A 27,252-nucleotide genomic window follows, 5' to 3' on the forward strand; every position below is an offset into this window, starting at 1 on the left:
ACAGGTTAAATGTTAAAAAGGTTTAATGTTATTGTATTTAGAAAATAGTTCTGATCATATAGGCCTAGATGATATCCAAAACAACAAACTTAATTTATACATTTTCACTAATTAAAACTGTATAGTCATGTCTTTCTACACACAATATCAACTAATTCCAATCTGGGTGGTACATTTGTATTTTGGACGGAATCAAGGCATTAGAATGAACTAGAGGCCTCCAAAATATAGGTTGATCGCCAACATTTTTCAAACCCTGCCCGGGGAGGGCTACTTTTTCTATTTGGCTGGCTATTCCAGGTGTTTGTTGAAAACACTGGCTTTAACTTATTTACAGGTATTAAATTATAAAACAAAGATACATACATTTCAACAAATTCATACCAGAAACTCCCAGATTAGAATTTGACCGTGAACGCAGACGATTCCCGAGGCGAATTTAACTTTTCAAACAATGCAGAACGGCAGAAATATTATCCTGGCTCACCATAAACCATTGACTCAGCTAGCTCCCTATCGATGTACTTAAATCTGAGCTCTCTGACAGTATGACTGTTGTTCTGACAGTATCTGTCCCTCCAGAACATTCCACTATAAATATGTTTCTCTCCACAGTTCCGCACAGGCCCGTTGGCCCATCAGGACTGAGATCTCCCAGCAGGTGAATGAGAAAAGAGCAGAGCTCCACCACTGATACAGAGTCAGTCCAGAGGAAGAACTCTTACTCTCTAAAAGTAATCCCTGTCTACTATGCCTCCTAAACAGTCTGTAGCCTAGGAACATCACCAGACAGAGACACTGACCACTGATCAGCCTGATGCCTGATGTCCATGGACTAATTGCACACTATAGGACCGACCTTAACAGTGGTGTGCTGGCTTGGATATTTTATTTCCATATTGTCCTTTCCAGCATGGTTCCAGAAACTATGGTGGATACATATCCAGGCCAGACCAGTCCAGCTCTATTGTGTGAATCAAACACAAGATTTAGTTTTGGAGAAATAAGACATCAGAGATGCCCACTAACGTCTGTTTTAGCCATAGAGGTAGAATGACTGGAGCAATGCCCCTCAGACCATAGCAATGTGACAGGATCACTCACGGGAACACTCAACATGGCCGCCGGTCCATCCATCACAGAACATTGACTGGAATGGGATCCTCATTGTAGAATCTATATTTCTATGGTTTTAGCTGTGTTTGGCTCGACCATTAAAACAAAAATCTTTTTTACATTTTTTATCCTGGATAAAATTGAGGGAAAAAGAATAATGAATCCTGGGTTTGGACTAATTTCCATTGAAATAAGAGTGATTGCATGCGTCTGTTGTTTACAATGGCTATATCATGTTTAACTAGCCATCTTTATTTGAAAAAGAAACAAGCTGTTCATTAATGATGGTGTTTCTCAATAGGTCCCAACAGGTTTATCATAACAGGTTATAACTGCTCAATTAGACATGTTTGATCACAATAAAATGGTACTTGTTTAGAAATGGAGGTAAACTCCAAACCTGAAGAAGTAATCAGGAACGAACTTCAGTTGTAACGAGAACGTAATCATAACCAACTGCAACGTTTTCCTTTTCCTTCAGTTACAGACAAGACCGACACCTCCGTTCACGTGTGTATTCATATACACATTCACACAAATAAAACACTATCATCGATGTATACAATTAATGTCCTCTAGATTATATCACAGACTTATATGAACGTTATGGTATTTTAGTGGTATTGGTGCATAAATCCATTTGGTTCTGTTTCCGAGCTGAATCCTAACTTGAAATCTGGGCACACAAGATGTTTAACTTTTTTTCCCCAGACCTGTGATTAAGTACATGGATGTAGTATGCTGTGTAGGAGAATGGACAAGATGGGACAAACATCGGAGGTGGTACCCTATTTCCTATATAGTGCACTACCTTTGGCTCTAAAGGGAATTGGGATGTGGCCCAGGTCAGGAGTGTACTAGTGTGGTCAGGTCCAGGTTCATGTTGTAGATGATAGAGAACTCTCTAGAGAGGAGCTGGTGGAGAGCCATGCCGTCGTGGTAGTAGACCCAACGCTCTCCTGTCCAGTCGTAACGCTTCGGACCACTGGAGGACAGAGAGAGGCACAGAGAGGGGGACATCAGGCTAGGGTTGAAAACACCTAAATCACTGAAAAACACCTAAATAGCTATGAACAACACCTAAATAGCGATGAACAACACCTAAATAGCGATGAACAACACCTAAATAGCTATGAACAACACCTAAATAGCTATGAAAAACACCTAAATAGCGATGAACTGACTGGTCAAACATTTACTAGCACATAAATGTCTGAACTATTTTCAATCAAATGTACATACATGTATGTAATATATTATACTGAACAAAAATATAAAATGCAACATGCTACAATTTTAAAGATTTTGCTGAGTTACAGTTTATATAAGGAAATCAGTAAATTGAAATAAATTCATTAGGTCCTAATCTATGGATTTCACATGACTGGGAATACAGATATGCATCTGTTGGTCACCCTTAAATGGGCCTCCGAATCTCGTCACGGCAGGTCTGTGCATTCAAATTGCCATCGATAAAATGCAATTGTGTTTTTTTTGTCCATAGCTTATACCTGCCCATACCATAACCTCACCATATTGCAAACTGTTCACAAGAGCTCGCCCACACGACGCCATACACATGGTCTGCGGTTGGGAGGCCGGTTGGACATGCTGCCAAATTCTCAAAAACGACGTTGAATGCAGCTTATGATAGAGAAAGGAATATTCAGTTCTCTCTAGCAACAGCTCTGGTGGACATTCCAGCATGCCAATTGCACGCTCTCTAAAAACTTGACAGCTGTGGCATTGTGTTGGGTGACAAAGCTGCACATTTTAGAGTGGCCTTATTGTCCCCAGCACAAGGTGTACCTGTGTAATGATCATGCTGTTTAATCAGCTTCTTGATATGCCACACCTGTCAGTTGGATGGGTTATCTTGGCAAATAATAAATCCTCAATAACAGGAAAGTAAAAATTTGAGAGAAATAAGCTTATTGTGCATATGAAAAATGTCTGGGATCTTTTATTTCTTATCAGCACTCTATACTCCTCTGTTAACTGGTCATGTCTGTTTGCCTGTCGCTAGACCCACTGGTTGATGCTTAAATATAAAACCCTCTTAGGCCTCACTCCCCCCTATCTGAGATATCTACTGCAGTCATCATCCTCCACATACAACACCCATTCTGGCAGTCACATTCTGTTAGAGGTCCCCACGGCACACACATCCCTGGGTCACTCCTCTATTCAGTTTGCTGCAGCTAGCGACTGGAATGAGCTGCAACTAACACTCAAACTGGACAGTTTTATCTCCATCTCTTCATTCAAAGACTCAATCATGGACACTCTTACTAACAGTTGTGGCTGCTTTGCGTGATGTATTGTAGTCTCTACCTTCTTGCCCTTTGTGCTGTTGTCTGTGCACAATAATGTTTGTACCATGTTGTGCTGCTGCCATGTTGTATTGTCATGTGTTGCTGCTATGCTATGTTGTCATCTTAGGTTTCTCTTTATGTAGTGTTGTGGTGTCTCTTGTCATGTGTGTTTTGTCCTAGATTTTTATTTTAAATCCCAGCCCCCGTCCCCACAGGAGGCCTTTTGGTAGGCCGTCATTGTAAATAAATCTTGCCAAGTTAAATAAGGTGAAATAAAATAAAAACTGATTTATTTCCGCTCATGAAACATGGGACCAACACTTTACATGTTGAGTTTATATTTTTTTGTCAGTGTAAATAAAATGTAATATATTAAATAAAAAGTACTTCAAAGTATGTAATGGAGGGTCTTGTATATGTATTTTAACTACCAAATCAATTCAATCAAGCGTTGTACACAGCAGAAATAACCGTTCTGTCCAATTTCACAAACACAGACCTGGTAGGAGATGATAGCCAGATCTGTTTGTTGGGAGTCTGTTTGTTGATGACGTATGTCCCATGGTCTCCGCCCACCTTCACTGTCAACACACCACTCTGGAGGGAGAAAGATAAGACATTTAAAAATGTTTTTTTAAACTGTTGAATTTGACTTAATATCTATGACTCATTCTTTCTCTAACTTATTCTAAAGACAATATAGTATATGCAAGTAAGCCTCGTCTGATCTTGAATGAAGCATAGGGCAGGAGCCTATCACCTGCTGCTTCTGTGGCATGAGGCAACAGAAGTACTGTACACCCCCTAGACAGGACGATAGTCTACAAGACAAGCCATCAGCAGGGTAGCCTAGTGGTTAGAGCGTTGGACTAGTAACCGGAAGGTTGCAACTGAGCAGTCAGGGGAGAAGGGACTTGGTCAGGGAGGTGACCAAGAACCCGATGGTAACTCTGACAGAGCTCCAGAGTTCCTCGGTGGAGATGTTTGTCCTTCTGGAAGGTTCTCCCATCTCTGCAGCACTCCACCAATCAGGCCTTTATGATAGAAGGAAGCCACTCCTCAGTAAAAGGCACACGACAGCCCGCTTAGAGTTTTCCAAAAGGCACCTAAAGGACTGACTGTGAGAAACAAGATTCTCTGGTCTGATGAAACCAAGATTGAACTATTTGGCCTGAATGCAAAGTGTCACGTCTGGAAGAAACCTGGCACCATCTCTACGGTGAAGCATGGTGGTGGCAGCATCATGCTGTGGGGATGTTTTTCAGCGGCAGGGACTGGGTGACTAGTCTGGATCAAGGGAAAGATGAACAGAGCAAAGTAAAGAGAGAGATCCTTGATGAAAACCTGCTCCAGAGCGCTCAGGACCTCAGACTGGGGCGAAGGTTCACCTTCCAACAGGACAACAACCCTAAGCACACAGCCAAGACAACACAGAAGTGGCTTCCTTACAAGTCTCAGCAGAGACCTGAAAATAGCTGTGCAGCGACACTTCCCATCCAACCTGACAGAGCTTGAGAGGATCTGCAGAGAAGAATGGGAGGAACTCCCCAAATACAGGTGTGCCAAGCTTGTAGCATCATATCCAAGAAGACTCATGGTCAATTGCTGTCACAGGTGCTTCAACAAAGTACTTGAGTAAAGGGTCTGAGTACTTATGTAAATGTTATCATTTCTTAATATTTTTTTATACAATTGCAAAAATGTCTAAAAACCTGTTTTTGCTTTGTCGTTATGGGTTAGTGTGTAGATTGAGGGAAAAAACAATTTAATCCATTTTAGAATAAGGCTGTATGTGGATAAAGTCAAGGGGACTGAATATTTTCTGATTGCACTGTAAATATGGGTTGTATTTACAATGGTGTTTGTTCTTCACTGGTTGCCCTTTTCTTGTGGCAACAGGTTACAAATCTTGCTGCTGTGATGGCACCCTGAACAGGCAGTTAAACCCACTGTTCCTAGGCCGTCATTGAAAATAAGAATTTGTTCTTAACTGACTTGCCTAGTTAAATAAAGGTAAAATCCAAATAAAAATCTCTCAGATACCTACTGTAGCAGCATGTACATATTGGTTATTCAACCGGACAGGATGCAGATATACAGCAGCAACACCGTTACCAATCTAACACGGCGGCAGCCTGCCAGGACAGTGTCTGAACGCTACAAATCCTGAAATAATCACAGGGGTTCCAGTAACTGCTCTACACACACACAGATTAAATGAGGTTATATTTCTTTAAATTAATGCCACTGCTGTTTGATGGGATTTGCACAACCATCTCTTCATCTCCTCCCTTCACCGCTAGTCTGCTCTTCCTCTAAAATATATAATTTTCCCATTCCTCTACACCCTTCTCTCTCCAAATCCCTCCTCTCATTTCCTCTTTCAAAATCCTTCCTCTCCTCTCCCCAGGCCAGAGTTGACCTCTAGGCTGCAGCGCTGCACTATTGGCTCATTAACAGGCGTTAATGAATATGTCCCACTCATTAAGGAGATTAAACAGAGTGTTGTGTGGCTGGGTTGTCATGGTAGAAATAATCCTATTTCTATGGGTGTTACAGAGAGGGTGGTGGACTGCATTCTATAATGGAGCATGAAGGATTCCATGAGAGAGGATTCCAGAATGGGCTGTTGAAGATTCCATAGTGACACGTCAGGGATATTGTACTCTACTGTAAAGCCCTTCAAATGGCCTCCTCTTTCAAGGATGAGAGGAAGAGCATTGTGATGTCATCCTGGTCAAACACACCATCTATAGTAATTTAATTCAAGTGCTGCGTGACAACAGTGGCGGTCAGTGGCTGTTCAAGATGAGTGAGGACCATCATTTGTTTCATGAGCACGGCCTTACTTCTATTACAGCATGTTGGATGACTGTCATTCATATTCCATTCATCCAGCTCAATGTAACATCGATAGGTTTGGGCTACTACATGAAACTTGAATTGTCCCTATACCCACCATGATGTTGCTACAACCTAGCCTATGAATGAAAGATTACAATGTAGGTAAACACAGTTTGAGAGACATGTGAAGTGACACACAGTGACATTCAATAGCGCCTTGCACACTCTTGCCTGCATCCAGCTGATATAGGGTGTAATCATTAGTGCAACAGTTGCAAACGACAGTTTCTATTGGACAAATCCAGGTATGTGGCCCTGTCCGGGGGTGTCCTCGGATGGGGCCACAGTGTCTCCTGACCCCTCCTGTCTCAGCCTCCAGTATTTATGCTGCAGTAGTTTATGCGTCGGGGGGCTAGGGTCAGTTTGTTATATCTGGAGTACTTCTCCTGTCCAATTCGGTGCCCTGTATGAATCTAAGTGTGCCGTTCTCTAATTCTCTCTTTCTCTCTCTCGGAGGACCTGAGCCCTAGGACCATGCCCCAGGACTACCTGACATGATGACTCCTTGCTGTCCCCAGTCCACCTGGCCGTGCTGCTGCTCCAGTTTCAACTGTTCTGCCTTATTATTATTCGACCATGCTGGTCATTTATGAACATTTGAACATCTTGGCCATGTTCTGTTATAATCTCCACCCGGCACAGCCAGAAGAGGACTGGCCATCCCACATAGCCTGGTTCCTCTCTCGGTTTCTTCCTAGGTTTTGGCCTTTCTAGGGAGTTTTTCCTAGCCACCGTGCTTCTACACCTGCATTGCTTGCTGTTTGGGGTTTTAGGCTGGGTTTCTGTACAGCACTTTGAGATATCAGCTGATGTACGAAGGGCTATATAAATACATTTGATTTGATTTGTATGTTTATCCCTGTTTTGAACCGTTTGCTACCGTTTAAGTAATGTTTTTTTCTTCTTTTTCTAACAGACTCGGAGGAATGAATGCACCCCTGATCACAAGTAAACAGAGTTCACTCTCATAACCGCCACGTTGTATTCCTTCCCTTGTGGACTTCAATGCACAAAACAACAGCTGTATGTGACCAGCCTACATTGTCACCTTTTTAGCTGAAGTAACGTAATACTCAGCATAGCTAATAGAACTTAAACGTTAGTAAACCCACTACAATCGTGCAGTAACGTTAGTGTACAGTCTAGTAAGTAGTTACACAGTGCTAGCTAGCTGTAGCTTATGCTTTCAGTACTAGATTAAATTATCTGATCCTATGATTGGGTGGACAACATGTCAGTTCATGCTGCAAGAGCTCTGATAGGCTTGAGGGCATCCTCTGGAAGTTGTCATAATTACTGTCAATGTACCCAGAGGAGGACGGAAGCTAGCTGTCCTCCGGCTACACCATGGTGCTACCCTACAGAGTGCTGTTGAGGCTACTGTAGACCTTCATTGCAAAACAGTTTGTTTTAATCAATTATTTGGTGACGTGACTATATATAGTATTGTTTTACCTAAAATGTTTAACTTTTTAAATGTTTTCATGATTTTTTAAATTATTAAAATCACTCAGTACGAGGGGTTAGTGTGTACACTCAGGGGTTAGTTTCTTTCTTTCTACGCACCAACCTATTAGCAACAGGGACCTTGATCCAGGAGGGGATTGCATGTCTCTAGATAATCGTTGTGATTGGAGGATAGCTGTGAGGGTTATCGAATCAAGATCAGCTTCTCAAGGTCATTAATGATAAAATGTTCATATTTGAAGACGGCAGAAAGGCTAGTCTCTTTGGCACATGACAAGCAGTGGAATGTTAACTAAAGAGACTGGTACTCAGACTAGAAGGACTCTGCTGTAACCAAGACGACAAGCAGTGGAATGTTAGCTAAAGAGACTGGTACTCAGACTAGAAAGACTCTGCTGTAACCAAGACGACAAGCAGTGGAATATTAGCTAAACAGACTGGTACTCAGACTAGAAGGACTCTGCTGTAACCAAGACGACAAGCAGTGGAATGTTAGCTAAACAGACTGGTACTCAGACTAGAATGACTCTGCTGTAACCAAGATGCTTGAAGTTGACATCAAGCCACTTAGCTAGAAATTTCTCAAACCAATGCATAGCTGGAGCCCTGAGCTGGATAGAATTTATCTTAAATTTCTTATAGTTATACTTAACTCATATTTAGTTATATGCAGTGGCGTAGCACGCACTCCCACAGACCCTGGGTACCCCCAACCCAAACAAATAGTTGGATTTTATAAAAATGTTCAAATGGTAATTGAAAACCATACTATTAAATTACCTCCTCACAAGAGAGAGATGGAGAGCTGTGCTGGGGAGGACGGAATGAGAGAAAGTGAGAAAGAAAGAGGACTATAGATATTTGTGGAGGATTTATCCCAGAGGAAATCTAACAGTGCCAACAAACACAGCTGTGGGACTGACGGGCATGCAGTCCAGTGTGTGACAACGTAGCCAGTGAGCTGGTGTTAGGAGGAGACTGGGAGTGAGTGTGAATAGCCTGTTAGGCTGTCTCCTCCTAACCAGCTCAATGTCTACATTGTCAGACACTGGACTGCATGCCTGTCAGTCCCACAGCTGTGTTTGTCCTCTCCAGAGCATATACACCCCCCCCCCCCCGAGTGAAATAGATCAACAAAACTAAAATAACCTAAACTGAACAGTAAACATTACACTCACAAAAGTGGCTATGTACAAAAGGCATTTCGGAAAGTATTCAGACCCCTTGTCCACATTGTTACGTTACAGCCTTATTCTAAAATAAAATATCAAATATACACAAACAAAAATTAAAACACACAATACCTCATAATGACAAAGAGAAAACAGGTTCTTTGCAAATTCGTGAAAAAAACAAAACTGAAATACCTTATTTACATAAGTTCAGTCCATTTACTATGTGACTGTAAATTGAGCTCAGGTGCATCCTGTTTCCATTCATCCTTGATGTTTCTACAACTTGATTGGTGTCCACCTGTGGTAAATTCCATTGATTGGATATGATTTGGAAAGACACACCTGTATGTATGAGGTCAAACAGTTGACAGTATACACAGCAAAATCCAAGCCATGAGGTCAAAGGGATTGTCCGTAAAGCTCTGAGACAGGATTGTGTCGAGGCAAAGATCTGGGGAAGGGTACCAAAACATTTCTACAGCATTGAAGGTCCCAAACAACATAGTGGCCTCCAACATTTATAAATGGAAGTTTGGAACCACCAGACTCTTCCTAGAGCCCGGCCAAACTGAGCAGTCAGGGGAGAAGGGACTTGGTCAGGGAGGTTACCAAGAACCCGATGGTAACTCTGACAGAGCTCCAGAGTTCCTCGGTGGAGATGTTTGTCCTTCTGGAAGGTTCTCCCATCTCTGCAGCACTCCACCAATCAGGCCTTTATGATAGAAGGAAGCCACTCCTCAGTAAAAGGCACACAACAGCACGCTTAGAGATTTCCAAAAGGCACCTAAAGGACTGACTGTGAGAAACAAGATTCTCTGGTCTGATGAAACCAAGATTGAACTATTTGGCCTGAATGCAAAGTGTCACGTCTGGAGGAAACCTGGCACCATCCCTACAGTGAAGCATGTTGGTGGCAGCATCATGCTGTGGGGATGTTTTTCAGCGGCAGGGACTGGGTGACTAGTCTGGATCAAGGGAAAGATGGACAGAGCAAAGTAAAGAGAGAGATCCTTGATGAAAACCTGCTCCAGAGCTCTCAGGACCTCAGACTGGGGCGAAGGTTCACCTTCCAACAGGACAACAACCCTAAGCACACAGCCAAGACAACACAGGAGTGGCTTCCTTACAAGTCTCAGCAGAGACCTGAAAATAGATGTGCAGCGACACTTCCCATCCAACCTGACAGAGCTTGAGAGGATCTGCAGAGAAGAATGGGAGGAACTCCCCAAATACAGGTGTGCCAAGCTTGTAGCATCATATCCAAGAAGACTCATGGTCAATTGCTGTCACAGGTGCTTCAACAAAGTACTTGAGTAAAGGGTCTGAGTACTTATGTAAATGTTATAATTTCTTAATATTTTTTTATACAATTGCAAAAATGTCTAAAAACCTGTTTTTGCTTTGTCATTATGGGTTATTGTGTGTAGATTGAGGGAAAAAACAATTTAATCCATTTTAGAATAAGGCTGTATGTGGATAAAGTCAAGGGGACTGAATATTTTCTGATTGCACTGTAAATATGGGTTGTATTTACAATGGTGTTTGTTCTTCACTGGTTGCCCTTTTCTTGTGGCAACAGGTTACAAATCTTGCTGCTGTGATGGCACACTGTGGTATTTCACCCAATAGATACGGGAGTTTATCAAAATTGTATTTGTTTTCAAATTGTGGGTCTGTGTAATGAGAGAAATATGAGTCTCGAATACGGTCATACATTTGGCAGGAAGTGCAGCTCAGTTTCCACCTAATTTTGTGGGCAGTGCCTGTCTTCTCGAGAGCCAGGTCTACCTATGGCAGGCTCTCTCAATAGCAAGGCTCACTGAGTCTGTACATAGTCAAAGCTTTCCTGAATGTTGAGTCAGTCACAGTGGTCAGGTATTTTGCCACTGTGTACTTTCTGTTTAGGGCCAAATAGGTTTCCAGTTTTCTATGTTTTTGGTAAATTCTTTTCAATGTGTCAAGTAATTATATATTTTTCTCTCTTATTTGGTTGGGTGTAATTGTGTTGCTGTCCTGGGGCTCTGTGGGGTCTGTTTATGTTCATGAACAGAGCCCCAGGACCAGCTTGTTTAGGGGGCTCTTCTCCAGGTTCATTTCTCTGTAAGGGAAAGGTGGATACCTAGTCAGCTGTACAACTGAATGCATTCAACTGAAATGTGTCTTCCGTATTTAACCCCATCTGAATCGGAGAGGTGCAGGGGGCTGACATAATCAACATCCACGTCTTCGTTGCCCCGGGGAACAGTGGGTCAACTGCCTTGCTCAGGGGCAGAATGACAGATTTTTACCTCGTCAGCTCTGGACTTTGACATTTTCATTACTGACCCAACGTTCTAACCACTAGGCTACCTGCTCTGTAGGGGATGGCTTTGTTATGGAAGGTTTAGAAATCGCTTCCTTTTAAGTGGTTGTAGAATTGAATGGCTCTTATTTGGATTTTGATAATTAATTCGAGGGTATCGGCCTAATTCTGCTCTGCATGCATTATTTGGTATTTTACATTGATATACAGTATGTGGGTGTTTTTGCTGCATTATATTTAGAACATTTAATTTTGGGGTTTAGAAAAATGTTTGCTAAATGCTAAGTCCCATTCGTATAAGCTGGTAGCGTTGCTAGCATACAGATGGAGGTAGTCAGTCATTTTTAACTATTGCAGTTGATTGGTGACGATAACATGAACATGTATTGGGGTTGACATCTATACAGCATTATACTCTGGTTTTTACCTCAAGTACACATATTTACAATAGCCTAAATGTAAGCTCATTTTGATGTCAGTCAATGAGGAGATTCTGGATCTATTACACCACGGGGTGGACGCATGGGTGACGATTGTTTTGGTCGAATTCCATCGACCTCTTTACCTCACGTATTGGAAACACTTGTCTTGTCTTTATAACACACTCAGTGGACTCATAAACTGTACTGGTAGAGGCAAGATGTCCCCGAGAAGCAGTGATGCCGACAAACACACATCAGCAGTCTGCCAGCCAGCCAGTTCTCTGGGCATCAATAGATCCTCTAGCTGTCTGGTACAGCACTGACCCAGGTCAAGAGGTCAGCTCAATATCACCATGAACACACTTTTTTTTTTGCCATTATGTCAGACCAATTTACTCCCATGGACACACACACAGCCATCAGTGTATTGACGTGGTGTTTAGTGCCCTGGGCATGTCTGATGATTTGAGGACACTACAATCATTATTTTCCCCCCGTGACCTTTGCCCTCAGGAAGTAATTGGCCTGCACATAACAGCACCATCGCCATCCTATCCTACAGCTCTAATGACTCATGGATCCCTAATAGACATACACTCATCATTCACTACCAGACACACAGACCCAGAACTACTCATTATTCACAAATATTATTTTCTGATGAAGAACTCAGGATAAATGCTGCAAATAGGATTGTCAAACTTCCAATGGAATGACATGTGAGTCAACAGCTACCCCTAGTGGACAAACGAGAGGAGTGCAGAAACAGAGAGGAACTGGTACAGTGTGTACAGTATTTCCCTGGACCTACAGAGAAGACAACGTGGTGTGTACTGACAGAGAAGACAACGTGGTGTGTACTCACAGAGAAGACAACGTGGTGAGTACTCACAGAGAAGACAACGTGGTGAGTACTCACAGAGAAGACAACGTGGTGAGTACTCACAGAGAAGACAACGTGGTGTGTACTGACAGAGAAGACAACGTGGTGTGTACTGACAGAGAAGACAACGTGGTGTATACTCACAGAGAAGACAACGTGGTGTATACTCACAGAGAAGACAACGTGGTGTATACTCACAGAGAAGACAACGTGGTGTATACTCACAGAGAAGACAACGTGGTGTATACTCACAGAGAAGACAACGTGGTGTATACTCACAGAGAAGACAACGTGGTGTATACTCACAGAGAAGACAACGTGGTGTATACTCACAGAGAAGACAACGTGGTGTATACTTATAGTGGAGACAACGTGATGTGTACTTACAGAAAAGAGAACATCAAACTCCGGCCCTGCTAGTGGTCCATCCATCAGATCCTCAAAGTAGTCAGCCAACGAATCCAGAGTCTCATCTGCCAGTTTCTCATAGGCTGCCTCGCTGATCTCACTGGAGAGGGATAAACACACTGGGTCAGAATGAGGGTCAACAAACACAGAGGCTGAATTTGATGTGAACTGTATTTGACATGAGAACTGAATGTCCACTGAAAAGAATGAGTTAGCCCATCCACAAAGTGAGTTAGCCCATCCACAAAGTGAGTTAGCCCATCCACAAAGTGAGTTAGCCCATCCACAAAGTGAGTTAGCCCATCCACAAAGTGAGTTAGCCCATCCACAAAGTGAGTTAGCCCATCCACAAAGTGAGTTAGCCCATCCACAAAGTGAAGGAAATAGACTATAGTCTACTGTAGGCCTACATATTATAGTAGAGATTAATACTGCAGTTACAAAATCCTTCCTGTTGCCACGAGGAGCTTCTCAAGAGATTAAATGGGATGTGTCATCGATGGTGATACTATACTTTGCTAGCACTCCTCTAGTCTCCCATAGTATATTTACCTTATCTGAACAGCGTTTTCCTCTGTACGTACTGGTGAAGTAACATGTAGGACTCTCCTCTGTTCTCCTCCTCCAGGTCTGCTATCAAGCCACTGTGACAGAAATACACAGGTAGGGATATCATTGCATAGTAAAATTCTGTGTCAAATCATTTTTTATCAGTATGCTATCATAGTTCCCTAGAGCACCAGACAGTTGGCAGTCACCAACCCTGGTACTGGATCTTACACAGCGTGTGCAGGCTTTTGTTCCTGCCCAGCATCACCAAAATCTGTTCAACCACTGGCTTGATGATAAGTTAGTTTAATCATGTGTTATTAGCGCTGACGGGAACAAAAATCCCCCTCACCCTGTTGCTCTCCAGGACCAGAGTTGATGACCACTACCCAAGGTGATATACACCTGGCCAGCTTCTCTCTAGTCGCGAAATGTAGCGAGGCCTTCAAAGTGTAATCAATGCCACGCACATTTACATTACAAAATGTAATAAAAAAGGAATGTCCCTTGTCTGTTACAAAATGTTGAATCTTACTCTGCCAACTAGTAAGTACGTTTACCTTTGATGAACTCAGGGCACTCCTCGAGATCACATGCTTAGATGTGTCATTTGGTGCAGACCGAGTTCTCAGACAGCGAGAGTTTCCCAGATGCTGAAAATAAGAGAAGGCAATATCTGTTATTGTATCATGTATGCATGATTCAGCTGATAAACAACACCCATATATTTAAAGGTGTTATATTTTTGGGGGACATTGTAATTTCAGAAAATGTCCATACATCTGCAGCAATCGTGAAATAATAGTGTTTCACAGTATTTTTGTTTATATGAGAAAACAATCACTGAATAGTTAAGGGAATAATTGTAACATATATAAATAGCTGCGAAATATCTTTTCATTAACAAAAATATATAATATTTACAACAGTTTGAAGCAGGTAGAACAAAACCGAAAGTAAAAGCACAATTCATTCAAAACAAATCTTACTTTCGGTTTTGTTCCACCAACTTCAAACTGCTGTAAATATTATATTTTTTTGTTAATGAAAAGATATTTGGCAGCTATTTAAATATGTCACAATGAGTCCCTTTTCAGTGATTGTTTTCTCATTTAAACTTAAATTGAGCGAACAGTGTAGAATCTTAGGAAATTAATTAGGCGAATATCACAACACTGGCGGGGTAAGTAACTTAATACTGTGAAACACTATTATTATTCCACTATTACTGAAAATATTATGGACATTTTCTGAAATTACAATACTAAATCCCCCGCCCCCCAACCCCAAATCCCGTGTGGCACCTTTAAAATCGGTAAGTTTACTTTCCTATCGATATTTTGTCTTAAATGTGAAATTTCCAACAGCATAAGGACGAACCAACTAGACAAACGGTAGTTTTAAATCAGATTTGCCAAAAGTAAATCTCCCATTATCGCCCATCTATTTGGCAGCTCTAATCTTGCTCGCTAACGTTAGCGGTTACACAATGTTTCAAAACATAACTAGCGGCGTGGCAAACATGACATTACCTCATTAGACAGATGTCTGGTCCCTTGTACACATGTTGCCGTTCTCTGCTGTAGTCTATAGCTCTGGTCGCGTATGAATTGATAAATACATAGTTTTTTAATGGATAACCTCTGCATTTTTCGCCTTTCAGTGCTGTTGATCTTGTTATCAACTTGATTGTTTATGTCTGTTCGGGAACCTTCTACTCATGTCTGTTTGGTGGTTTACCACAGCCAAAAAGTCAAAACCCAGTCTATTTCTTCCATGTCTCTTCATAAAATGTGATTTTAACCCTGACCTTAACACACTGCTAACCTTATGCTTAACCTTATCCTTACCTTATGACCAAAAAGCAAATGTTTGTTTCAAGCATTTTTGTGATTATAACCCATATTGACTTTGTGGCTATGGTAACTAGTGTTAAAACCTATTTGTCCACACCGTTATGGCGCATTACCGCCACCTGCCAGGCTGGAGTGGGATGGCACATTGGAGAACTTTCTCCTTTCTTACCGTATGCACCGAAATAGCAGGGCCCGGTTTCCCAAAAGCATCAAAGGGTGTTTTCACACTTGGTTCCTTTCAGACAATTTTGGTGAACTCAGTGCGGTTCGCATATTTTTTTGTGTGCATCGTGAACACTCCAAAATAACTCAAACCCCTCGATGTGAGACCATATCGAGTGGTGGTCTGAGTTCGGTTCGCTTTAATTCCGTGGTCCGGTTAACTTTTTCAAGACAATGTAAACGCAAAACTCCCCAGGTTCACTTGTCATTATTCCCGCACCACACTCTAGACAACTGCAATACCGTTCCCCTGCTATAAACCATCACATTGGTGCCACATAAGAGAGATGATGTGCAGGTTCACAGAAAATAAAATGTGTGCTGTTTTTGGATATTGATTAGCAATTGTCAAAGTCGCACAGAAATTCCAAAATGTTTGTAGTTTTTAGTTCAGATTATTTGTTTGCAATATGTGATCTATAGGCTAAGAGAGCTTCATCAGCTGTTTAATGATTGTGGGGGTTGAATAGTATGTGGTGAGAATCACAACATAGGGTACACAATATATTCTAGCTCTTAAAAGGGCAGTACCTACCTTGTGTGTACAATTTTCAATTACAGCATTATTTATTCTGCAGTTATTCTATTGCTGTTTATTCTGTTTTCAATCATGTTACATGTTAAAAGTATATTTTGATTACAAATATTATGTCTAATATTTTAACTAAATACAATCGATTAGTTTCCAAACTATAAACACATATATATCTCTAGTTGTCTGATAACACATTCTGATTGAATGACTTGTCCTGCACTTTGTAAAAACCCAGAGTGAATGTTGGAAAAAGATCTTGGTTCCTTTCTAAACATAGCAATGTCAATACAAAGAGGACTCAGTCCACAAAATAGGTGAAGTGACAAAAGAGTTGAGTCCTTATTCAAAGGCAAGGGCAGTGTGAATACAAAGATAACTGAGTTCTTTAAGTTCTGTTTTTTAAAGAGGACTGTGATGGTAACCGTGGTTTTTGGAAACATAGATTCAACGATGCTCCAACGAAGGTTCTAAGGATGTTTTTCCACATATCGTCAGTCCTCTTTCAAAGAACCTAAAGTTGCACCACATTAAACGACAATACGCTGCATAGGCATACAGTATATATTTCAATCATATGGAAATCAATTTCATGTTCAATCAATCAAGTTATATTTTGATAATTGCTCATTGTAATAATTGCGTTCCACATCTAATTTCATGATGTATAACGCAATTATTTGCCAAATGTGTGATTTAGTGCATTATTTCGAGTAAAACCTTAGAATAAGCTACCTTAATATATGCTGCCGTACAGGTAAGGGGCTCAATATCTCTCTAGGAGCTGATCCTTTGTCAGTATTGTGGAATAATTCTAATTCTAATGTTAAGGTAAGATTTGAATGGGGAACTGATCTGAGAGTTGCGCAACCTTTCTCTCGATCCTATCAGTATCGCAGCATGGTCTCATAAACTAGACGTAACATAGTAAACAAAAATCCGGGGAAACAAAAATTAGTATGATATGTTAGGTTTGGTATGGTTACATAAAACAGATGGTTTAGGTGGTTGGCAACCCAAAGGTTGCGAGCTCGAATCTCATGACGGACAACTTTAGCATTTTAGCTAATTAGCAACTTTTCAACAACTTACTACTTTTTTAGATACTTTGCAACTGCTTAGCATGTTAGCTAACCCTTCCCCTAACCTTAACCCTTTTAGCTAACCCATATCCTAAACCTAATCCTAACCTTTACCCTTTCACCTAAGTCCTAACATAAACCCTAGCCGAGCTAACGTTAGCAGGCTAGCTAACGTTAGCCACGTACTCACCTAGCTATAATTCGTAACACCTTATACATTTTTAAAATTCATAACATATCATACATTTTGCAAATCGTAACATTTTGAAATTTGTAACATATTTTACATTTTGAAAATTCGTAACATACAATACAAATGATAATTTGTAACATATCATACAAAATTGGTGATGGACTACCACAAATTAATACATTCTATACAAAAAGTAACATACTGTATCATACTAAATGGACTGTCTCAGATGTGTGTAAACTTCACTAGGCACTTGTCTATGGTGTCAATGCTGCAACCTGGTCTCAGAGCATTTCATATTATTCTTTATGTTTTTATTTTACCTTTATTTAACTTGACAAATTCTTATTTTCAATGACAGTGGGTTAACTGCCTTGTTCAGGGGCAGAACAACAAATTTTTAACTTGCCTGCTCCGGAATTTGAACTTGCAACCTTTCGGTTACTAGTCCTACGCTCTAACCACTAGGCTACATACCGCCCCACTAGGCTAACTCACTAGGCTAACTCACTATGCTAACCACTAGGCTACATACCGCCCCACTAGGCTAACTCACTAGGCTAACCACTAGGCTACATACCGCCCCACTAGGCTAACTCACTAGGCTAACCACTAGGCTACATACCGCTCCACTAGGCTAACTCACTAGGCTAACCACTAGGCTACATACCGCCCCACTAGGCTAACTCACTAGGCTAACCACTAGTCTAACTCACTAGGCTAACCACTAGGCTACCTGCCGCCCCACTAGGCTAACTCACTAGGCTAACTCACTAGGCTAACCACTCGGCTAACCACTCGGCTAACCACTGGGCTAACCACTAGGCTAGCCCACTGGGCTAACTCACTAGGCTAACTGCCACCCCAGAATGGGAACCTTATTCTCAAACACCCCCTTTATGACACTTGACCTTCTCATTATCGAAATGACGAACAAGCTGAAATTGTGAAAAAAAACTTTAAGAACTATTACTTTACCAACACGGAGGCATGAATGGGCTTTAGTGTTGTGATAAATTGTTTGCTGACTCATAATGGCTGTCTCCTTAAGAAATTGGTTAAATTACTAGAGAGTCTCACATTGCCTTTATATTGTATTACTGGGCTATATCAGCCAATATGCTAGATATAGTTTCAAGAGAGCAGAGTAAGAGAGACTTGCACTTTCTCTTGAGCTATTTTTATAGCCTATCTTTTAGGAGTGGAAAGATTTTCAGAAGAAATATGGGCAATCAATATTTAGGCCTATTTCTAGGCAATGTAGTAAAGTATAGCTTAATCATAGGCCTATTTAAGAAGTACATTTCTTTGGAAAGATAATAATGTATAAAATATACACCAAGGTCATTATTTTGTCATTCATTACTATGTCATGCCTCATTTTAGGAGGATTAGATGGTGACAGGGGTCTCGGCAGGGTCAGGCAGCCAGGGAAGACCAGTCTGTGACGGAGGTGAGGTGAATTTTTGCAGATACAACACTTTATTCTCTCTGTGCAGCAAACACTGGACAAGCCAGATGCTATTTTAAGGCAGTCTGACAAACATCCAAAGTTGATTTCCGAACTGTTGCTGGAGGCTGTTTCCAATGACACAAAACATGTCAAACAAAAACATGAGGAAGACCTGGTAGTAGCTATTGATGATGATGAATTGATACAGATTTGTTTGAATGCCCCGTCATGTTCATATCATCTCAGACATAAATTACTGCAGTTGAAGGCCATCCATAGAACATCCTATATGCCAGTGAAACTGAATTACATGCACTCAGAAATGTCATTCCTTTGCTGGAGGTGTAAAACACAAAAGGGGCTGAATTCTGGCAAAGAGTATGTTTCAGCATGTTTACAGATTCTCCCTTCTCCCTGTTTTTGTTTGCTTGGAAATGTTGATACTGGAGACTTATCTGAAGAAACTGTGTATCCAATCATTTATAGCGACTAAGAAATGCATTGCCATTAATTGGAAAGTTGGTTATCCTCCCTCAATGTCGTTATGCATCACTAGGGTAAGGGTTTACTGGGAAACTTTCATAAGGTCTGGATGTGTTATATGGAATACAGTACGGCTAAAGGAGTCTGTATGGAAAACATGCCCACGTCAGGGGAGATACCTATTTAGGCAATCTCTAGTTGCTGGGCTGCTCAGTCCTGGCTCTGGGGTTCTGCTGTCCTGTGGGTTGTCGCATATTGGATTGTGTAAAAATGCAGGACATGATGTTCAGATGGACTAAAAAATTATTGGGGAGGAGCCCCAGACCCCCCCCCCCCCCACTTCTAAAACTAAAGTAGCGCCCCTGCATTTTACCCCTTAAAAATAACATTACAGTTTTAATATCTCTGGCCCAGAAAGTCAAATTGTTCTGAGAATCTTGGTTCAGTGAGGTCTCTCACAGTTTCCCCACAAGGTCTTCTGAGAAATGTCCTTAGTGGCCATACATAACACAACTGCAGCCGAAAACAACAGCATTTTCATAATTTTTGTATATTTTCATGTCTTAAAGGGGCAATCAGTTGATACATCCATTTTTTGACTTATATGAAATATATGAAATGTACCCATTTATTCTTGAAGAATATAACTTAGAATTGCCTCATGAGCTTAGTTGAACTTTCGTACCCAATCATAACCCAAAGTATAAGCTTGTTTTACTCCAATGTTTGTAAACAAAGTAAATGTATTCAACCAATATATATTCTGAAAACACGGTGAAAACTATCATTTTGATTTCTTGGAGGGTCAGTCCTCGCATCCATACCTGTCTATAAATTTAAGAGTGATTACATTTCTCCAGCCCTATCCCTTAGCTTTTTATAGAAACCGTGTCGGGGGACACTATTTGTGTTATTGTTTCAACTGCAGATTGGCCCTTTAATATCAACAATTTAATAAAAAATTGTCAATATTGTAATACATACAAAATCAAATGCCTGTGCTAAGATCTGAATAGCAGTTTCGTGGAGGATTCTATCCAAAATTCATCAAGGTATGATCATGAACATGACTAAAGTCATCAGATACTGTGAAATAAATGCATTCAAGCTTTTAGTGTTTATGAGCAACAGTACAGACTATATATATATCTCTAAGTTACATTATCGATCTAGCTACTCTTCTCAATGAATTTGGAATTCGCTACAAACCAAATCATTTTGTCATTGTTTTCTTTTAAGATGTAGAAATACTACTACGAGGCACATTTTAAAATATAAACCTGAAATAAAAATCAATTTGATGATATATTCAGTGAAAATTATTGAAATGTTTATGTTAACTGTGTCTTCGTTTCATATGATATTAAAACTTTTATGGATTCCACGGTAACGGAATTGTACTGTTACTCACAATTTTTTTTTTCACTTTAAAATGTATGTAAAAAAACAACATTGATTTCAAAGTGTAAACAAACTGTGCAACTCATTGACTACTCAGACTACTTAGAAAAATGTAGACAAAACATTTCACTAAAACACATTTACTGGAGATGCAAAGTTTTTTTTTCCAAAAACAAATTGAACTTCAACAAGTGATAATTTATGAACCTTTTTTTTTACCTTTATTTTACTTGGCAAGTCAGTTAAGAACAAATTCTTATTTTCAATGACAGCCTAGGAACAGTGGGTTAACTGCCTGTTCAGAGGCAGAACGACAGATTTGTACCTTGTCAGCTCGGGGATTTGAACAACCTTCCGGTAACTAGTCCAAAACTCTAACCACTAGGCTACCCTGCCATGGCCATGTTCTGTTATAATCTCCACCCGGCACAGCCAGAAGAGGACTGGCCACCCCACATAGCCTGGTTCCTCTCGCGGTTTCTTCCTCGGTTTTGGCCTTTCTAGGGAGTTTTTCCTAGCCACCGTGCTTCTACACCTGCATTGCTTGCTGTTTGGGGTTTTAGGCTGGGTTTCTGTACAGCACTTTGAGATATCAGCTGATGTACGAAGGGCTATATAAATACATTTGATTTGATTTACACCCGGTAACAGAATTATGGTAACTGAATTGCATCATGGCTACCTGATCTGTACCACAGAGAATTGCATAATTATGGATATGAATGTCATTCTCTTCATGGTGATGTATCCTGAAAACGTATACAATGGTAGGAATATGCATTATCATCCTTTGCATATACAGTATGAGTATTATTCAACACACTGGCTATTATTCTAATGAGCTCTGCACCCAAACAAGACCACATTTGGTTGGTCCAGACAACTCTGAACCAATCACAGATGTCTATTCTTCACAAGTTTGGACAGCACAGTAGAGTACAGTACAGCAGAGCACATTACAGTTCAGTACAGTAGAGTACAGTATAGTTCAGTACAGTACAGAACAACACAGTACATTATACTGTACTCTCCCGAACTATACTCTACTCCAGTGGTTTTCAACTGGTGTGCCTTGAGGAACTGTCAGGTGTCAGGTGTGCCGTGAAACCTAATCCTAATCTTGATAATATTTTTTGAACACTCAGTAAAAACCCTAGAACTAATTGAAAGTTGTACCATTACTTGTTAGGTCTGTCAACTTTCATTATACTCCAACTTCATGACGGAGAGAAATTAGGAAATATCTTAAAGATGTGTGTTTTTGATAATTTTTTATTTTATTATTTTAATTTTACCTTTATTGAACTAGGCAAGTCAGTTAAGAACAAATTCTTATTTTCAATGACGGCCTACCCTGGGCTAACTGCCTTGTTCAGGGGCAGAACGACAGATTTTTACCTTGTCAGCTCAGGGATTGGGATTGGGATCTTGCAAACTTCCGGTTACTAGTCCAATGCTCTAACCACTAGGCTACCTGATATTAAATTATATTTCCACACTATGAGGTCAAAATAACACTCTGAAATTGTGAAAACTATGATAAAATTCCCTTTTTAGTGTATGAGGTGATTGAAAAAAATCATGGAATTTCAGCCTGTTCAGGTGGGATGGAGTTTTTGGCCCAGATCATGACATCACAATCTGATCCGATTATTCTGACCAATGACCAGTCATCTTTTATTTGCATATGTATCCTACTTTAAAGGGGTAAGTAGAGTAAGCTCTAGAGCAGAGATGGACAACTGTTGGCTCGTGGGCTTCGGCACCCCTTTTGTAGGCCTACGGACCAATAATACAAAATAAATACACACATATTGTCACGTTCTGACCTTTGTTCCTTTGTTTTGTCTTTTGTTTTAGTATGGTCAGGGCGTGAGTTGGGTGGGTTGTCTATGTTAGAAAATCAGAGAAAAACTATTTCTGTGTTTGGCCTGATATGGTTCTCAATCAGAGGCAGCTGTCAATCGTTGTCTCTGATTGAGAACCATATTTAGGTAGCCTGTGTTCTATTGTGTTTTGTGGGTGGTTATTTTCAGTCTTTGTGTGTCTGCACCAGATAGAACTGTTTCGGTTTTCACTTTGTTGTTTTGTATTTTGAAGTGTTAAGTTTCATTTTAAAAAAAGACGAACACTTACCGCGCTTTGGTCCGATCCTTCTTCCACCTCTGAATGCCGTTATACATATATATTTATACACATTACCAGTCAAAAGTTTGAACACCTAGTCATTCCAGGGTTTTTCTTTATTTTTTTTTTACTATTTTCTACATTGTAGAATAATAGTGAAGACATCAACACTAATAACTCTTATGGAATCATGTTGTAACCAAAATAGTGTCAAACAAATCAAAATATATTTTATATTTGAGATTCTTCAAAGTAGCCACCCTTTGCCTTGATCACAGCTTTGCACACTGATGGCATTCTCTCAACCAGCTTCATGAGGTAGTCACCAGGAATGCATTTACATTAATAGGTGTGCCTTGTTAAAAGTTAATTTGTGGCAAGAACAGCTCAAATAAGCAATGAAAATCGACAGTCCATCATTAATTTAAGACATGAAGGTCGCAAAAACCATCAAGCGCTATGATGAAACTGGCTCTCGTGAGGACCGCAACAGGAAAAGAAGACCCAGAGTTACCTCTGCTGCAGAGGATAAGTTCATTAGAGTTACCAGCCTCAGATATCGGCAATTAACTGCACCTCAGATTGCGCCTCACAGTGTTCAAGTAACAGACACATCTCAACATCAACTGTTCAGAGGAGACTGCGTGAATCAGGCCTTTACGGTCAAATTGCTGAAAAGAAACCACTACTAAAGGACACCAATAAGAAGAAGAGACTTGCTTGGGCCAAGAAACACGAGCAATGGACATTAGACCGGTGGAAATCTGTCCTTTGGTCTGATAAGTCCAATTTTGTGATTTTTGGTTCCACCCTCCGTGTCTTTGTGAGATGCAGAGAAGGTGAACAGATGATCTCCGCATGTGTGGTTCTCACCGTGAAGTAAGGAGGAGAAGGTGTGATGGTGATTTGCTGGTGACACTGTCAGTGATTTATTTAGAAGTCAAGGAACACTTAACCAGCATGGCTAAGCCATCTCATCTGGTTTGCGCATAGTGGGACTATCATCTGTTTTTCAACAGGACAATGACCCTGGCCTCCACAATCATCCGACCTCAACCCAATTGAGATGGCTTGGTATGAGTTGGACCGCAGAGTGAAGGAAAAGCAGCCAACAAGTGCTAAGCATATGTGGGAACTCCTTCAAGACTGTTGGAAAAGCATTCCTCATGAAGCTGGTTGAATTACCGACCGAGGGGGAGGCCCATTGATCATCAGTTATCATATTAAAAACTGCAAACATTTGCCTCCACCCTATGGCAAAATGTGTAGAATTGCATGAAATTAGTTAGAACATTTCTAAATATTCTCTCTCCCGATGCCAAAATGTGTAGAATTGCAGCAATCTTGCTTAAAAACTGGAACATTATCTCTACGCCCCATGGCAAAATGTGCAGAATTGGAGGAAATTAACTTTTTCTTTTTTAAATCCCCTCTTCGCTGTTGTAACGTGCGTTGCTTGAAGGAGACCAAGGCACAGCATAATTTGTGGTCATCATATTTACTTAAATGAGATCCAGCAACAAAATAACAAAGTGAAACCAAAATGACCGTCCCGTTCCGTAGGCTACAAGAGTTGTACAAAAACAACATCCCACAAAACTAAGGTGGCAAAACAGGCTGCCTAAGTATGATTCCGATTCAGAGACAACGATAGACAGCTGTCCCTGATTGAGAACCATACCTGGCCAAAACATAGAAATAAAGAACATAGAGTTTCCCACCCTGTCAGGGCGTGACAGCTGTCAGGATGGACGCCAAAACATTTTGCGCGTCGGTATGGATGTGGGTATCGCTACTCATGATGAGTTCCATTTTTTTGTGGTCCCCAACTCCATCAAAGTTGCCAATTCCTTCTCTAGAGCCTACACCAGGGTTCCCCAACTGGCAGCCCCTGGGCTGAATTTGGCCCATGGGTGGTTTTATTTGGCCACCATGTTTTCTGAGCAAAAAATACACCAGGAAATCATTTGTAAGTGATTTTCATTTTGGAAATCTGTTCCCAACTATTCCCACTCAGAGTAGAGAGACGTAGTGAATTCGGAAAGTTCAGACCACTTGACTTTTTCCACATTTTGTTACTTTACAGCCTTATTCTAAAGTGGATGAAATTATTTTTTCCCCCTCATCAATCTACACAAAAACCCATAATGACAAAGCAAAAACAGGTTTTTAGAAATTTTAGCAAATTTATTCAAAATAAAAATCTGAAATATCACATTTACATAAGTATTCAGACCCATTACTCAGTACTTTGTTGAAGCACCTTTGGCAGTGATTATTACAGCCTTGAGTCTTCTTGGGTATGACGCAACAAGCTTGGCAAACCTGGATTTGGGGAGTTCCTCCCATTCTTCTCTGCAGATTCTCTCAAGCTCTGTCAGGTTGGATGGGGAGCGTCGCTGCACAGCTATTTTCAGGACTCTCTGGAGATGTTCGATCAGGTTCAAGATCAGGCTTTGGCTGGGCCACTCAAGGACATTCAAACACTTGTCCCGAAGCCACTCCTGTGTCGTCTTGGATGTGTGCTTAGGGTCGTTTTCCTGTTGGAAGGTGAACCTTCACCCCCAGTCTGAGCGCTATGGAGCACTTTTTCATCAAGGATCTCTCTGTACTTTGCTCCGTTCATCTTTCCCTCGTTCCTGACTAGTCTCTCAGTCCCTGCCGCTGAAAAACATCCCCACAGCATGATGCTGCCACCACGCTTCACCGTAGGGATGGTGCCACGTTTCCTCCAGATGTGACGCTTGGCATTCAGGCCAAGGAGTTCAATCTTGGTTTCATCAGACCAGAGAATCTTGTTTCTCATGGTCTGAGAGTCTTTAGCTGTCTTTTGGCAAACTCTAAATGGGCTGTCATGTGCCTTTTACTGAGGAGTGGCTTCCATCTGGCCACTCAGTCTTGGTGGTTCCCAACTTCTTCCATTTAAGAGTGATAGAGGCCACTGTTTCCTTGGGGACCTGGTTCACCACCCAATAAAACATCCAGCCAACTTAAACACACCTGTGGGAAGCATTGGAGTCAACATGGGCCAGCATCCATGTGGAACGCTTTCGGCAGCTTGTAGAGTCCATGAATTGAAGCTGTTCTGAGGGCAAAACTCAATATGATGAAGGTGTTCCTAATGTTTTGTATACTCAATGTATACATAACAGGCCTACACATAATTTTTTTTTAAATTCAAAAGGGATCTTCAGCTGTCCCCATAGGAAAGCCCTTTTTGGTACCATGTAGAACCCTCCGTAGAAAGGGTTCTTCAATAGGGACAGCCCAAGAACCCTTTTAGGTTCTAGATAGCCACATCCTGCCCATGCACTCTTAGAAAAAAATGGTGCTAAGACATTTTTGGGGGTATAAACTTAGCCTAAGGATAAGAAGTCACATGGTCTGCAATAAACAAAATGTGGGCAGGATGTGTTAAAGAAAATGTAAGATGTAAACAGCAACATCGGGCTGATTTCTGTAACAGTTAAGAGCGTTGAAGCCCGAGGATAAACTTCTCCGCTGTTTTGGTCCTATAGCTACCACATGGTAGCAGCGTGTACCACCCTGTGCACAGTCCCGCGCAGATACATCCGTTTTCCCGCATTACGCTCATCTGAATATCTGCGATGCTGCTCGTGGCAACGTCATATCGCTGAGTCTCAGGGTAAGTTATACAACATTTTAATAGGTTTCTCAGTGTTGCTCTGTTTGACGTTGAACATTATCCCCTATCAGGATAGAGATTTGACCTTTGTGAACATCTGTGGGTGAATTGTTCATCTTTCCGCTGAATCAGAAGGCCCATCACAGTGTATGCTTTGATATGGTATTATTGCATATTGGATCTGGGCGGAAAATAGTGATATTTTGAAGTTTATTCTATTTGTATTTTTTTACATAGTTGAGGTAGTTTCATGTGAAGGATAAACTAAAGGCATTTATATTCAAATACAGAAAAATAAACGATTTTAACATACTTCTCAGAAAAACAAATACGTTTTTTAAAATGTTATATATATATATATATATATATATGCAAATTGCCACCACTTTATATATAATAACACCTTGTAAAAAAATCATGTATAATAGGTTAGTAAATAGTTTATGTATAATTTATTAATCATTACTCCCACATTTGTAAATGTTAGTAAGCTAGTTATTCACACATTTATAAAGAACTTTTAAAGCTGAGATCCGCGGCATTGGGAAACCGAGCCATGGCTGCCCCACCACGGTCTCTATTGTTTTTGGCTGCCCCACCACGGTCTCTATTGTTTTTGGCTGCCCCACCACGGTCTCTATTGTTTTTGGCAGCCCCACCACGGTCTCTATTGTTTTTGGCAGCCCCACCACGGTCTCTATTGTTTTTGGCAGCCC

At 40.8% G+C, this 27,252-nt stretch overlaps 1 protein-coding gene and 2 long non-coding RNA genes across 4 annotated transcripts in view; 2 read left to right on the forward strand and 1 right to left on the reverse strand.

Annotated features, from left to right (window-relative positions):
* Positions 1-4,028, forward strand: part of LOC135513772 (uncharacterized) — a 244,581-nt gene extending 240,553 nt beyond the window's left edge. The window contains exon 2 of the long non-coding RNA XR_010451579.1: positions 616-4,028. This is a non-coding gene — a long non-coding RNA (uncharacterized LOC135513772). The remainder of the gene's footprint in view (positions 1-615) is intronic.
* Positions 1-15,277, reverse strand: fxn (frataxin). The gene is made up of 6 exons (XM_064936687.1): positions 15,074-15,277; positions 14,102-14,194; positions 13,545-13,636; positions 12,972-13,092; positions 3,931-4,028; positions 1-2,101 (listed from the first exon to the last, which is right to left on the reverse strand). The coding sequence occupies exons 1-6, from the start codon at positions 15,188-15,190 to the stop codon at positions 1,963-1,965; spliced, it is 660 nt and encodes a 219-aa protein (XP_064792759.1). The 5' UTR covers positions 15,191-15,277; the 3' UTR covers positions 1-1,962.
* The window catches only part of LOC135513771 (uncharacterized), a 21,987-nt gene continuing 9,561 nt past the window's right edge, over positions 14,827-27,252 (forward strand). For both annotated transcript variants that reach the window (XR_010451577.1, XR_010451578.1), the window contains exons 1-2: positions 14,827-14,856; positions 18,813-18,879. This is a non-coding gene — a long non-coding RNA (uncharacterized LOC135513771). The remainder of the gene's footprint in view (positions 14,857-18,812; positions 18,880-27,252) is intronic.

This window comes from Oncorhynchus masou, chromosome 25 (genome assembly GCF_036934945.1).
Source record: "Oncorhynchus masou masou isolate Uvic2021 chromosome 25, UVic_Omas_1.1, whole genome shotgun sequence".
Taxonomy (NCBI): domain Eukaryota; kingdom Metazoa; phylum Chordata; class Actinopteri; order Salmoniformes; family Salmonidae; genus Oncorhynchus; species Oncorhynchus masou.

What these genes read in the sequence shown, in the direction of transcription:
- fxn (XM_064936687.1), bottom strand. Translation starts at nt 15,190, where the DNA reads ATGCAGAGGTTATCCATTAAAAAACTATGTATTTATCAATTCATACGC. An exon ending in CCAGACATCTGTCTAATGAG is followed by an intron (nt 14,195 to 15,073) that starts GTAATGTCATGT and finishes TCTTATTTTCAG; the next exon opens with CATCTGGGAAACTCTCGCTG. An exon ending in AGTTTGATGTTCTCTTTTCT is followed by an intron (nt 4,029 to 12,971) that starts GTAAGTACACAT and finishes TTCTCCCTCCAG; the next exon opens with AGTGGTGTGTTGACAGTGAA.